Source organism: Gymnodraco acuticeps, unplaced genomic scaffold (assembly GCF_902827175.1).
Source record: "Gymnodraco acuticeps unplaced genomic scaffold, fGymAcu1.1, whole genome shotgun sequence".
NCBI lineage: Eukaryota > Metazoa > Chordata > Actinopteri > Perciformes > Bathydraconidae > Gymnodraco > Gymnodraco acuticeps.
Window position 1 is genome coordinate 2,391,292 of NW_022989755.1, and position 13,709 is coordinate 2,405,000.

General features: G+C 39.8%; 2 protein-coding genes across 3 annotated transcripts in view; both read right to left on the minus strand.

Annotated features, from left to right (window-relative positions):
* LOC117543888 (disintegrin and metalloproteinase domain-containing protein 12-like) overlaps positions 1–10,819 on the minus strand; it is a 73,175-nt gene extending 62,356 nt beyond the window's left edge. For both annotated transcript variants that reach the window (XR_004568612.1, XM_034212516.1), the window contains exons 1-2: positions 10,423–10,819; positions 63–184 (exon numbers count right to left, since the gene is read on the minus strand). Coding sequence is in view for 1 of the 2 variants with exons in the window: in XM_034212516.1 (XP_034068407.1) it covers positions 63–184; positions 10,423–10,516 (216 nt within the window). In the remaining variant the exon portion in view is untranslated. The remainder of the gene's footprint in view (positions 1–62; positions 185–10,422) is intronic.
* Positions 10,820–12,371: 1,552 nt separating this feature from the next.
* cunh10orf90 (chromosome unknown C10orf90 homolog) overlaps positions 12,372–13,709 on the minus strand; it is a 23,253-nt gene continuing 21,915 nt past the window's right edge. The window contains exon 11 of the mRNA XM_034212533.1: positions 12,372–13,709. This exon is cut by the window's right edge and continues 343 nt beyond it. The gene's annotated coding sequence lies outside the window, so the exon portion shown is untranslated.

A 13,709-nucleotide genomic window follows, 5' to 3' on the forward strand; every position in this document is an offset into this window, starting at 1 on the left:
GTGTCAAGAGAAGGACAGACAACTGGAAGTCTAACATATTTGAATCAACTGCTATTGTTCACCTGGATTGGGAGCTGGCTGGTGGGTTTCCATTCTTTTCCAACAAGCTGAAGAGGCACTGTAGTCCCATAGTGTTTCTGCTTTGCTGTTGGTCTGTGTTGAACAGTCATGCTCAGAAGACTCCCTGTAAAAGAAAACATAAATACCACATGAGAATACACAGAAAACTTCCAAGTGTTCCTCATTTATTCCAAATATTCTCTGCATCTGTTAAAACATATTTGTGGACACAAACAATAGAAACATTTTCTAAACTGATTTTATACAAACAATACTGATAATTAGTTCCTCCCCCCTATTAAAGGCCTGAGCCTGGTGTCCATTACCAACATCAGAACACAACCTGACAGTTCAGCTGCCATGTAATATCAGTTAAACTAAATCACAGTACTTGTATTTGATGGCTTTTCTGAGTCACCGCACACAAATAACGCTTTTTCGGTTTTAACAACCAACAATTATCTCCGCTGAAAAATTCCATCGCCAATACGTCTTTCCTGGACATATGTTCAACTCCTTTTCATAGGATGTCGTCTCCCCTGCTATTAAGACATGAATACAATAATCAGCACTCTCAGACATCAAGCAATGAAAACCTGAAGCTGTCGGTGAAACTGTAACCACCCCCTTTTCTCTCTCAAGCTGCATGCATCTCCACAGTTCAGGAGTTTAGAGCGTGGAACTGTGGTTGCTGCTGCTGCTGCTGTGATAACTCCTAACACAGGGCTAGTGTCCAGGATGCAGTGCAGGGATTGGACGTAGCTATGGGGCATTGTTCTCAGCATTCTTTTTATCTCCTCTCTCCATGTTCTGACAGGGTGTTAACTGAGCCTCCAAGTGGCTACAATTCCTGGAGCTCTGCAGTATTACTAGACATTTAAGACTATATATGTCCCTGAATCCAATACTGAATTGCACAAGGGGTGCGGATAGAAGTTGGAGAAACACATCCACTATCACGCCACTTATAACTGAGACAGAAGCTGCAACTGATACTAAACAGTAAATCATGAGTATACAGAGAGACTGAATGCAATCGTGAGCCACTGGAGGACATTGCTAAAGTGTTCCTGCAGTAATCATCTCCCCGCAGCAGGGAAGCTATTTCCAAACTCGGGTCTCTTACTTAGACAGCAGGGGGTGTTTGCACCATTTGTTTCAGTGCAAACATCCTAAATCAAATGTTTGCTCATTTTCTTTTTTTGGTTTTCTTCCACAATACTCCATCGAGCGTTTCCAAACAGCAGGGAAACAGATTTATTTGGAGGGTGATGTCCCTGTTAGAAAGTTACGCGTGTGGTCTAGGCATGATTGATGGTATGTTTGGGTTTTATGTCTTAATTTTGAATCAAATTTCAAACACATATAAGTGAAAAACACCCTCAAGGGAGCACAGATTTTTATTATTATTAGCAACAGATTCAAGGTTTTTTTCCTTCATGGTTCACATCAATGCCGTCTCTCTATGCATGATTCACCCAGCTAAATTGCTGAGTCTGCTTATTATCCGGCATTAAAAACCTGGGTCAGACACACCCCCCCCCCCCCCAGCTGAGCTTTGTTCTGGTTCTCCTCTGAGGAAACCACCCCTCTGGAGTTGATCACAGAGACTCTCCAGCTGATAGGGGAGAGCCAGAGGTGACCAGCTCAGCAATCCTCAGCCAGCTCCAGCCTGATGATGAGAAGCAGGCATCTCTCACACACACACACAGCGAGGGAAGCATCCTACTCTCATTAGTCCTAGAAAACCACACCGTCTGGGGGAGGTGGGCATGCTGAGTAAGGAAACACATGACGACCTCTGTGAAAAGTACGGATGGATAAACAGAACAGACGAGGGGGGAATAGGGAGACGTTTTGACAGGGAAAGGTCAAAACCAAATTATGCTTATCCAATTCATGTGAAAACACACACTCACACAGATGGAACAGCCTTTTCTGTGCTCCACAACTTTAAAGACGAGGTTCACCATACAGCGGCTCCTTCCCTTACTTCAAAGTCCACAAGTGACTGGCCATTTTGTTAATGTGGTGTGCTATGAGGTTTAATTCCCGCTTATAAATGGCATTATATTAGTGGAAACAGTCTGGAGGCTCAGTTTTTCCCCCCGTGCTCGGGAGAGACATTTGGTAAAGTCGGAGTGTAGCGTGGCTGTGGTATGTAAATGGATTTTGTTAGCTAGAATGTTATAAGAGCCACCCGAAGCATTAAGGGAGCGGTAAAAGTGGCACGAGAACCCAAAGCCTTATTTATACGTTCAATAAAGAAGAGTGTAAACAGAGGTCTTAATAAAGCAGAGTTCTGGCCATGATCAGCTCCCTTTATGATCCAGCGTACACAAGGAGGGTTTGTGCCACTTATATTGCCTCCATAAAGTAAATGCTGGTGATGGAAATGTGATACAGACCCATGACTGTTTAGAGTAATTAATTAGTCTTTCCCCAGCAGTGTTAAGAAGAAAATAACCAAATCTATTATGAACTCCTTATTTACTGCCATTGCTTGGTTGTTTTCCTGGTGTATCATACTCACAAAAAGCATGGATTAAGTGGTTTGCAGGTCAAAAGGCATCTATGGGTTACATTTGATTGCAAGGTTCTTAAGGTCAGAGGGTCCCAACCTGGGGGTGGGGATATCCCAAGGGGTCGGAAGTAAATCAGTCTTTCTGCGTGATGATTGGCAAGACCATTTAACACAAGATCAGGTTTATCTGATTTTTATATTTTTTTAACACCTCTTCAGGGTGGAAAACGACTATAACTCGAAGACTGCAGACCCCTGCCGAATGCTCCATCCATCTCTCTAGGTTTTTGAAAGTGAAGAAGTTCTGTATGATCCCCATGATTTGAATAAGCTCCAAATGTTATGGGTTCTTATTTGCCCCATGCTTCACTCTTCAACCAACTTTCATGGAAATCTGGCCAGCAGTTTAACCATAAAGATAGATAAACAACCCAAACAAAAAAAATGATCCTCTTTGGTTGAGGTAATGAACCACATCCTCACAGCTCAAATACAAATGGAACTTGTGACTAGGGAGGCATTGCTTGTTCATGAAGATTCAAAAGATAAAAAGTTAGTAACCTGCAGTCAAGGTCAGGGGTCAGTGACCACTAAAGCTAAAGCCTAATTGTAGGTCATCATCACCTGTTGCATAGAGCTGTAGGTTATGCAAAGATCAATACAGGAATTGGTAAAAGAGGCAGGGAGGGGCAAAATAATCAGGTCATTTGACAGAAAAATTAAGATTATAAGAACATCAAGGTAACACAAAGGTTAGGATATCAAGGCACACATAATGTACTGTTTTGGTTGTGAAGATTTTAAAACTCACTATTCTTTAGATATCAGAATATGATGAATATAATAAATTCACTTTTTAACCAAACAGTCTGTTTTAACCTTGATATCTAGCTGTGTAGCCTGGTGTATTAAATCAGTGCTTGCTAGAGTAGATTACAGTTCCTGATGATATTTCACACTCAATCTTTACCTGGTTTTATCAGCTCTTCAAAATTAATGCATTCTCCACAGCCTATGAGATGCTTGTCCATGGAAACACATGACCTTCCTCAGTTATTTCTCAGATGTCAAGATGTCCTTTCTAACGGCCCTTTCCCATCTTAATCTGTTCCACCAAAACAAATCAACAACTGTGCTGCTTTATTAAACCCCAGAGCCTGCTTTCTCGCAACGAATTGTAACTCACTCCTTGACAGGCAACCATGAAATAATATATTCATAACAATCTTTGCTTTTCCAACACAAATGGCATATGGTTCTTTTCATCTTCACACTTGATGAGGCCGTGCCCCACACATGTGCACTGGTCCTTCTGAGATGGAATACAGCAGGCTACACACACGTACACACATCAATAAATAGCACTCCTAATCACAGTCACCCTTGCCTGATGGCTGGCGCAGGAACAGAACACGAGGACATACTCCAAAGTCACTTTGACAGCAATTCTCGCCGATTTTGAGAATATGTCAGAGAATTAAATAACAACGCCTTGGGACGTTTGAATGACACTCTTAGTAAACAAAATCCCCTGAATAGTACAAGAAAAAGTGTAGAGGAGACACACTTGAGATGATCCCATCATTGTTTGATACGGCTGGACACTGTTTAGTTACGACTCAAAGCGCTAGAAGGAAATGGGCTTGAAATAAGAGCATGTGGAATTAATTAGGGCAGAGCAATGAGTCAAACTGGCCTGTTTTAAGCAGAACTATGACACAAGAAAGACAACTAAGGTATTTAAAACAATTCTTTCCCTGGTAACATATGGAAATGTGTTTTGGATAAAGCAAATCTAATAAAATGATCACTTTTTCTACATTAGGAACATGTATCCGCTCCCATTTTCATCCAGATTGGGGGGATGTCTTTAATCAGAGCATTGACTGGATTGGGGACATGATCAAGGGAAGGCTCTGAGCCAAAAGTTGGTTCTGACGTCAGCCACAGGAGAAAACTTGGTTAATGTTTGTGGCTATTGCTCATTTAATAATGGGTGATTGACAGGCATACCACAAACTCAATCTATCCTCAATCGGAGTGGGAAAAATATACTAATTCAAACCGAACGGTGATTGGGAACAGAATAATAAATGCTACATTGGGAGGACGCTTTTTCATAAATGACCTTGGGGACAAAAGCAATTAACTCTGATGTCTCTCTTTCATCATCATGACTGGGACAAATCATTATTGTCATAATTGAAAATGTCAAAGAATTGAGATACATTCTGGTTCCAATTGCCAAAGACTTCAAATTGAAAAGCAGTCCAAAACCCAAACATTTCAATGTATTATTTTGGAAAGAATAGTCAATACATGATTAGTTTTGTCAGAGTATTATTCATGAACAAGTCATTTTTAAGAAAGCATGCCCACATTATCATGAACCCAGTGTCTCAAAGCAGAAAATCCTCATAAAAAATAATGTCCTTGGGACTCTGGATCACACAGATCAAGCAATTACAGACACCACCTGGGGCTCTAAGAACGTGTGAGGAACATTCATTATTATTTTAAACATTTCTTAAGCTTTAAAATAGACCCTGAATGATTAAAAAAAGAAAAGCAGAGAATTATCTCATTTCAGAAGCAGGACTTAATGTTCTGTTGATCACTTTAGTCAACTAATCTTCACCTTGCTCCTTGTTTTTGTTCTTGATGTTTCATGGGGATAATCGAGCAAAGGTGAAAAGTGCAAGGTAATCTTGGCTTGAGTCCACGGTAAACATCTGAGCCATTTGGGGAACATTATGTCAACACCCTGAGGGTTGCACTGGGAAACATAAAAACCTGTTGGTGACATCATGGTAATGGGTTTCTGCACAAACTGGAGAGAGGGTCTCCTTAAATCAAATCTTATAAGGTAGCAGTGTGTTAAAAATGACATCAATGAGAGTTGTTAATGGTTGAATTTATAGGATTTCTTAGAACATATTGAGGGTCATAATCAAGCCATTTAACACTGGGCTCCCTCTACGGTAAATAGCGCTTTGTGTGTTCTCCCTCTTCATGTTTCTCTACCCCCACCTTGTACACTGAATTCATTTACTGTCACACTAACATGATGTCAGCACATAATTACTTGATGGGCAATAGATGGTCCTGCAGCAAATTCCCCTAGGCTCAGCAGGAGGTTAATGTTGTCCGAGGAACCTGTGCCGTTACGCCCCCGGCGGGTGACACTGTTACGCTTGGCCTGCTGAGAGGGGCTATGCTTGCTGCCCAGCATGGAGCCTGTGTGCCTTAGCAACAAAGGTCAGAGTCCCAGAGAGCTTCTGGAGCAGAGCCGTATGAAAGCTTGTTAATATGGTCCCTAAGATGGATTTCATTTACAGCGTCATGGGAAGCCAATGTCTGGCACACAATTAAACCACAACAAATCGAAAAGAAAACAAACATTAGGCAACAGCAAAAAAGACAAAGAGAAAATGTACAATATGTACAGTATGTGGAGGCAACCACCTCATTATGACAGTGGAGACAGTCTATTTAAAAGTCTCATAGGATAACAACAACAAAGATGGATATCATTCTGAAGCTGACACATGCGATTTTCACCATTACTTGATCTACAGATAGTTATGCAACGCTAATTACATTTATATTCATTCAAGTCATACAGGAGCAATATTTGATTTGGTTTAAATTAAATGTATATGTTTTTTAGACGGCTGGTCAGCTAAAAATCTCTGAAAAAAAAAAACTTGTGATCTGGATATTACAATATAAAACAAGACTTGATATTTCCACTTGGTCTTTGAAAACCTGAACAATTTTAGCAATCTTGGACTGGTCATGTATATTACATGTCACTTGTTAGACGCTTTTATCCAAAGCGACTTATATTCAATACTGTGGACAATCCCCACAGGAACAATTTAGGGTGAAGTGTCCACTGACTGCAGAGGGATTCGAACCAGTGCCCCCGTGATCCGAAAATCAGCGCACTATCCACTGAGCCACAACCTCCCCGTATATGACCTTGAAACCTTTGTCTTCATGTAACTATTCTATGTGCACTTACTGACTCACCTTAAAATACATCACAGGTCTGCCTGTGGAACATAACTCAGACAGACAAAGCAAACGTTTTCTCATACTGATATTCTGTACAAACAGTGCTGTTGTATTTGTTGTAAAGTTTCTTTATTGTAAAGTATTTTTATTGTATGTACTATGTACAGCACTTTGGCTCGACCAAAAATTGTTTTAAAAATGTGCTATATAAATAAAACTTGATTTGATTTGATTTGAAACGGTGGGAGCAGAGTTGTTGGACTAATGTGTTGGAATCCTACCCAGAAGGGAGGTAACCTGTCTTATCCCTGCTTTTCTCTCATTAAAGAATATGATGAAATCAGGGCAGATCCTGTTTGTTTCTTTCAGATGGATGATGTGGAAAAGTGAAAGACAATGACTTGGCTTTCACATGGAATCAAGTCAAACTGGGGAATGTTTCCCAGTGTAGTTCATCTGGAATTGCAATTCATGCCTGTTTTTGATTCCTATTCACTGCTTTGGCAGGATTATAAAAATTAGATTTTCAAGTTGGAAAAGCAAATAAATTAACAAGGACAACATGAGAAGCACAACCTTAGTTTCCTGTTAGTTAAAAAACAAAAAGGTGATATAAAACTACATGGATATTTATCAAATAAAAACAGGCAAAAAGGGGTAAATAGACAATAAAAACAAAATGTTTAACTTAACCAGAATTACTGTAAAATTGAAATCAGCCATTAGCCATTTTTACAATGTAAACCCATTTGCGCTACTTGGTAATTCAGCAGCATTAAGGCTCCACTTAACAATAATAATTTACAAATAATGTACCAAATGACTGATTAATGTGTTTACAGAGATTACCTCACAGAGATTGCCAAAGCCTTTAACCTCATTATTATAATTTAGGGCACATTGACTTTCTCAGTCTCACTCAATTGCATTTCAAGTAATAGACATAACGTTAGCTGTTGTTTTAGCGCTGAGCAGCACAGACAAAATTAGCTACCAAGATGCCCAAAGTGTCACAGTTGCCTAAACCATTCCAGACCAGAATGCAGACTAGCAAAATCTGCTAATCTACAGGATATGCAGTTGTTAGTTATCATTGTGGCCAGAGAAAGAGCTATCTGACATTATATAGCATATGTTATTCAGTATGCTCCACCTTAAAGTGCTGCAAAACAGAACACAATAACTGACCCGAACCGTCATTTTTGGTGGGTAAACACTGATAGGGTGTAACTTGAATTTACCCAGATAGATTTGACACTCACAGGAGGTATCTGAGCCAACTGAATTCTCCGAAGAGACAAGAGTAGACACTTGGGGAGAGCTGTGCTGAGCTCAACTCTGACCTTACTGGGTGTGAAACTCCAATGAGAAAGTCCAGAGCCAGCATCGGGTTTCAGCTTGTGCGTTGAGCTTGGTCAGGGGGAAAAGGGTCAAATAAGTCTAAAGCAACTTCGAAGAAATTAATACAACATATGTAGGGTTTGGCCACATGAGTTCTGTCCTGCTATTTCCCCATCATCCATATATAAATATCCCCACTGCGGAACAGCAACTGGTTGATCAGTCGGTCTTAATTTACATCCACACATGAGCCAAGTCTACTTCCCGGCCCTGTGGGTTTCAACCATTATCCTAAGCAATTAATTTAGAAGATCTGAATCCGTTCAAGCTGAACAGATACAAAATGCATCTGACTAGCTCTGACTTCAGATGGGTCACCTCAAGTGATAATGTCTCTCTGGGGAGGACATGGTTTGCTTTAGGAATGTTTTACTACAGTCCAAAAATATATTCTCAGCTCAACTTTCATTTGTCTGAGCATGCAGCACGCACGCTGCATGCAGAGCTCCAGGCAGACAGAGTCATGTTGGTTATAGCAGTACAGCTGGCTAGTAAATACTGGCTGACACTAAAGTGTGTCAACCATCGGTGGAAGTCATTCACTAGGGATCCCTAGGTAGAACAGAAACGTCCACAAGACAGACAGGGAAAGGAGAACTGACAAGAAAGCTCTGGGGGCGGTGTCATGAACAATGCAAACATGACATTGCATGGAGCCTAACTACTCCCTCTTTTCTAGCAGCCTTGAACTCCTGACAGCAATGTCAAAGTCAGCACAGTCTGGACAAAGTAAAAACTTGCACAAAAAAAAGAACTAATGATTCCCACTCAATATGCTTAACATGAAGTAAGCTGAAACGGATTTTATTCAACAATCGAATAATAATTTTGTCATAGTAGGTCTAAATAATAAAAAAATGAAGGCCAAGCCCTGTACTGCATATGTAAAAGTTATTTTAAAATGTATGTCATATATATTTTTCTTCATTACTTCTATTGTGATATAGGCTAAGCTCACTTAAAACCGTTATGTTCATTATGAAGATATGAAGTTACCCACATCGTAGTAGAACATAATGGCCATATCGCCCAACTCTATAGCTAATTACATTTTTGAACATTGACCAATGGTTTCATCACTTAGAAATAGTCATGCATAGCCCCGCACATTTTGATTCTTTTTGTCAGTTAAACAGAATCCCATCTCCTGTGCACCTGTTCACACCACTCCCTCCATCCATTTATCTCAATCAGTCCAGATTACCCAAAGCAAGATGATATCCTGCCAATAAAGATGGGCTCAGACTTTCCCAGACACACACACAACTGAACTGGCGATGATGATGTTTAAGGAGCCTGAACCCACGAGAACAAACCCATCAAGGCCAACCGTCTGAGGACGACGAACTGTTGATGAATACATTAACAACTTCCTCACTCTTTGATCCCAGTTTTACACATTTGCCCTGACTGGTAATTCATTCCCATGATTCAACAGTGAGTGTCGTGACAGCCAGATGTAAAAAGTGTTCTGTATGTGAATGCTCAAGCTGTTGATCATAGCCCACTGTGTAGTGTTCTTGTTGAATCTCATCTATCGGGCATGGGCCACGTGATGGAGATGTCATGAGCTACAGCCCAAAGGGGTGCAATCCCAGTGTGAGACACACAAGAATAGACACAAACACACACTGCTGCAGATATAGACATTTCCCCAAGGCTCTCAAGCAGCTATTTTTCATTTGTTTGCTAGGATGTCATAAACATAATAAATCAGTTGCAATTTACGGGCTCCTAAAATGCTACTTCACTTCTTAAGTTCAAACGAACATTGTGGATTTTTGGTTTCTGCATTTGGCACTAAAGTAATCCTGGAATTCGTCCATAATTCAACATTTGAAGTATGTTTGAAGTGCCTTGAAAAACTGAAGTATGCTTAAAGCACCAGCGTAACGCCTCAAGTGCTACCCCTAATTACCAACGAGAGTTTCAGCATCATCAATTATACAGCGTGTCTTCTCCTCTGAGGTGCACACACTGACTGCGAGCTAAAAAAGAAATGATGTTATGCCTTTCACACAGAGAGATCTATGGAGAGAATGAGAGAAAGCCATGAATTTAGAAAGCTTGTTTACACTGGGGATGTTTGACTCTGCCCAAACATGTGTTATGGATCTGTAAGTCTGCTGTACTAACACAGGCTTTCATAAAACATGATATACCAAAAACAGCCAAATGTGAGACATGAATGAAGAATAGAAGAGACAAGAGACTGCAGAATGCACGCAATGACAAATGCAGAGGTTCATTACTAGGTATATATAATATCGTTCTATGATGTTTCCACGTGAAAACACTTCTTCTTTTTTGTATTGACAATCACAAAGTGAGAAAAATCAATTAAGAATACAATCAATTTGCACATAGATTTTTGAAAGCCTTTAATAGGAAAGGAAAAATACATCCTCGCCTCTTACCTTCAGCAGATGTGGAGAGCACGCTGTCACACAAAGCGACAGATAAAGCCTGAAGTGCTGTCAGAATGACAAACTTCAGACTCCAGAGGTTCATGATGCCCGGCTGAAGCGTGGACGGGACTGGCCAACTGGTTCACTGCAGAGCAACCATCATACAATCCAACAACAGCTGATGTGCAAGAGCAACCCCCCAAAATAAAACCCACTTCCTGAAATATGATCAAGTAAATGAGCGGTGTCTTAGGAAATCCCGAGGACAGCTGATTCAACTCCCATTCACAAACGTCCAAGTCAAAAAGCAGCCGCGAAAAAGTATGAAATGTAAGGGGAATTGAAGAGCGACCGGGGATAAATGTTAACAAATACACAAGCCGCTGCTGTATCAGACGCCCACTGAAATGACATAAATTGCAAGGCAATTACTGGCGAGAAGTGTTGTCTTATGAGTAGGGACCATGTGCTTCATGAATCGCTCCGCCAGGTCCTAGAGCCAGCTTTCGCACCTATTATTAATCATCGAGCAAGAGCAGTGTGAAGCTAACCGGATAAACAAACAGCAACATCCGGTTCGACCTTTCACAATAAAGACGCCACATTACACATCTTTTAAACTATGTTTGTATGATACAAATGAGAAAAACCTAAGATAAATGTACTTAAATTAAAGTGTTTAAAGGTTAATTTTGTAGTATGAAAGTGTATGACTTTAAAGTTAGAGTTTGACAAAATAAAAATGATTAAGTTATACTTTTGCCCGTTTGACTACGTGGCTCTCATTTCTGTCGTTTTTATTTTCCTTCACTTAAATATTTAGAGTCAAATATATTCTTTATATATATATCTTTTTTCATAAAACTGAGGATTTAATGCTTTTTAAAATTCCTATTATTGCAAATTGAAAGATTGAACACATTATCTTTGGTCAGGGAAAATTAACCTTGCATTGTCACTTAACTTGTAAGTGGATATCCCAAATAAGTGGACCTTGAGTCAATATCATTTTAGTCAAAAAATAGGAATTCCTTCCCATGTGCCACAATTATCTGAAGGTTGCAGAAGCTAGCGTGACACCAGCATTTTATTTTGAAAGCACACCACTTAATTTCCGGCCTGACTCTTGGTATCCACTACTTAACTTGACCCAATGTGCTGATAGTCCCACACATGCTGAAGCAGCCCACTGCACATTTAAATAATGTGGCCTACACAGCCCCCACTCAGAGATGTTACTCACTGTTGTTGTGCATACATTTTGTTGTTGAGTCAGAGTAAGCTAAGCATAATCTGTCTGTTGTATGACTTTGAATATATTTACATTTTAAGATATCTGACTCAAATATATTCATGAGACTCACAGCCAGATACTTGTTATCAAGGCACTGAGATGCACGGATTCTACATATAGACACGGCCAATTCAGACACTGGCCGTCCACCTTAGACATTCACTTCAAGAGGGAATGCAGTCAGAAAACAGGCAGGTGTCCAGTGTCCACATGGGGATGAGTTCCTGAAAGCTTTTTCTCTCCCAACAGGGGAGAACTCTGGTATGCTCGATGTAAGGTGAAGTCACAGCAGTGCATCCAATTGTTGGCTTTCACCTTTTGAAATAGGAACTACGGGGTGCAGCCTCGTGTCATTACTCTCAGAAACCTCCATTTCTCAAAGTCTTCTTTCAGGATTTAATATGAATCGAAATAAAACCAAACTGAGGAGTATTTCGCTGCATACTGATTTGACTGGAACCCAACTCTCGACTATAGGCTGATAATAAGAGCTGATCTTTTGCTCTTTTTAAGAACCAGGATGCCTGAAGGAAGATAACGCAGGCAGTAAAATAGGGATTTCTGTTGGTATGCAAAGACAGATAATAGTGAATAATAAATCCTAACTTTATGGAAATCCATCTAATCTTTGTTATTATGTCAACGCACTTTGGGGAAAAACAGAACTTTTTATTCCTGGAAAAACATGTATAGTCTTGTTTGGAATACAAATAAACAATATGTAAAAAGAAAACTCAACTATATAAAAGAAAACATATAACTCAATTCCAATATAGCATATAGTTGACGTTTAAACAATGACATTGCATAGTGAAACTGTCTTTGTTAAGTTAAATAGCAAAACAACACACAGTACATTGTTTCTCTAAGCAGCAGTCATGGTTCATAGACGTCTTATTCTACTGTAGTCTAAAATTACTCATTTTCGAAAGACAGAAACAATTATGAACCATGAGTGCTGTTATAAATGATCTCCTCTCATCCAAAACACCCACATGGAATAGGATTCACCAAAAACTGTAGTGATCATCGTTCTCCAAGACATCAGTGTAAATGTAGATGGATGAAACAGTTGGACTATGAAGGATCTCTGACTTAAAGGCTAATGAGGAAAAAAACAATTAGGAATAATGAAGAGCGTCTGTTATTTTTTAAATAAATATTCACACATCTCACTTTTGATTTATTGTCAAATGCTCCATAATGTTGTTTAGCACTCTCACTTGGATCGCTCACATTTTAAATCTGCAAAATGGCGCGTCTTAGTCCATCATGAGACTAAAGACAGGGACAAAAGCTCTATTCAAATCTGCACTGTCCATTAACAGGGCATTTCCAGTGAGAAGAGGTCACATTCCTCCGTCTTACAGCTCATAGCTGACACTGGATAATAGCAGAGCACCATTCAGGCTTCATATTTGCTGTATAATGAGGATGACGGTTAAAGAGTGTCCTGGAAGGGACTGAGAAGCATATTGAAAGTTTCTGATCACTGCTCCACATCACGAGATCATGTGAAAGTGGTTGTGTGAGGACATCAGTGCTTACTCTGAATCCCATTACTTGAAGTATTCTGGGAAGAAAGGCAATTTGCAATCAAGTGAAAACAAGATAACAGCGATAAACAGCGATAAACAGCATACATGAATGTTTTTTGTCAAAAGCAAATCAGTCGGTGCGTTTATGAGGCTCAATGTGGTATTTAACCAAAACAGAATGTTAGGACAGGACTTCATACATTCCTTTTGCCATCTTCATTTGTAATTGCATGGCAGAAGGGCTTTTAAAACAGCTGATGCACAGGGAAAAGCATATGTTTTCATAAAAAGACAGATCTATGGCAATGTTTCAAAAAACCCAGAAGGTCTTTTCACAACACATAGTGCTTTTTGGGATTTTCAAGATCCTTAAGGCGTCAGATAATCCTGTCTATAAATCTACCCTGTCTTGAAATGCTATTTTTAAGAAGGACATCATTATCTTATGGCTGGATTTGTACAAC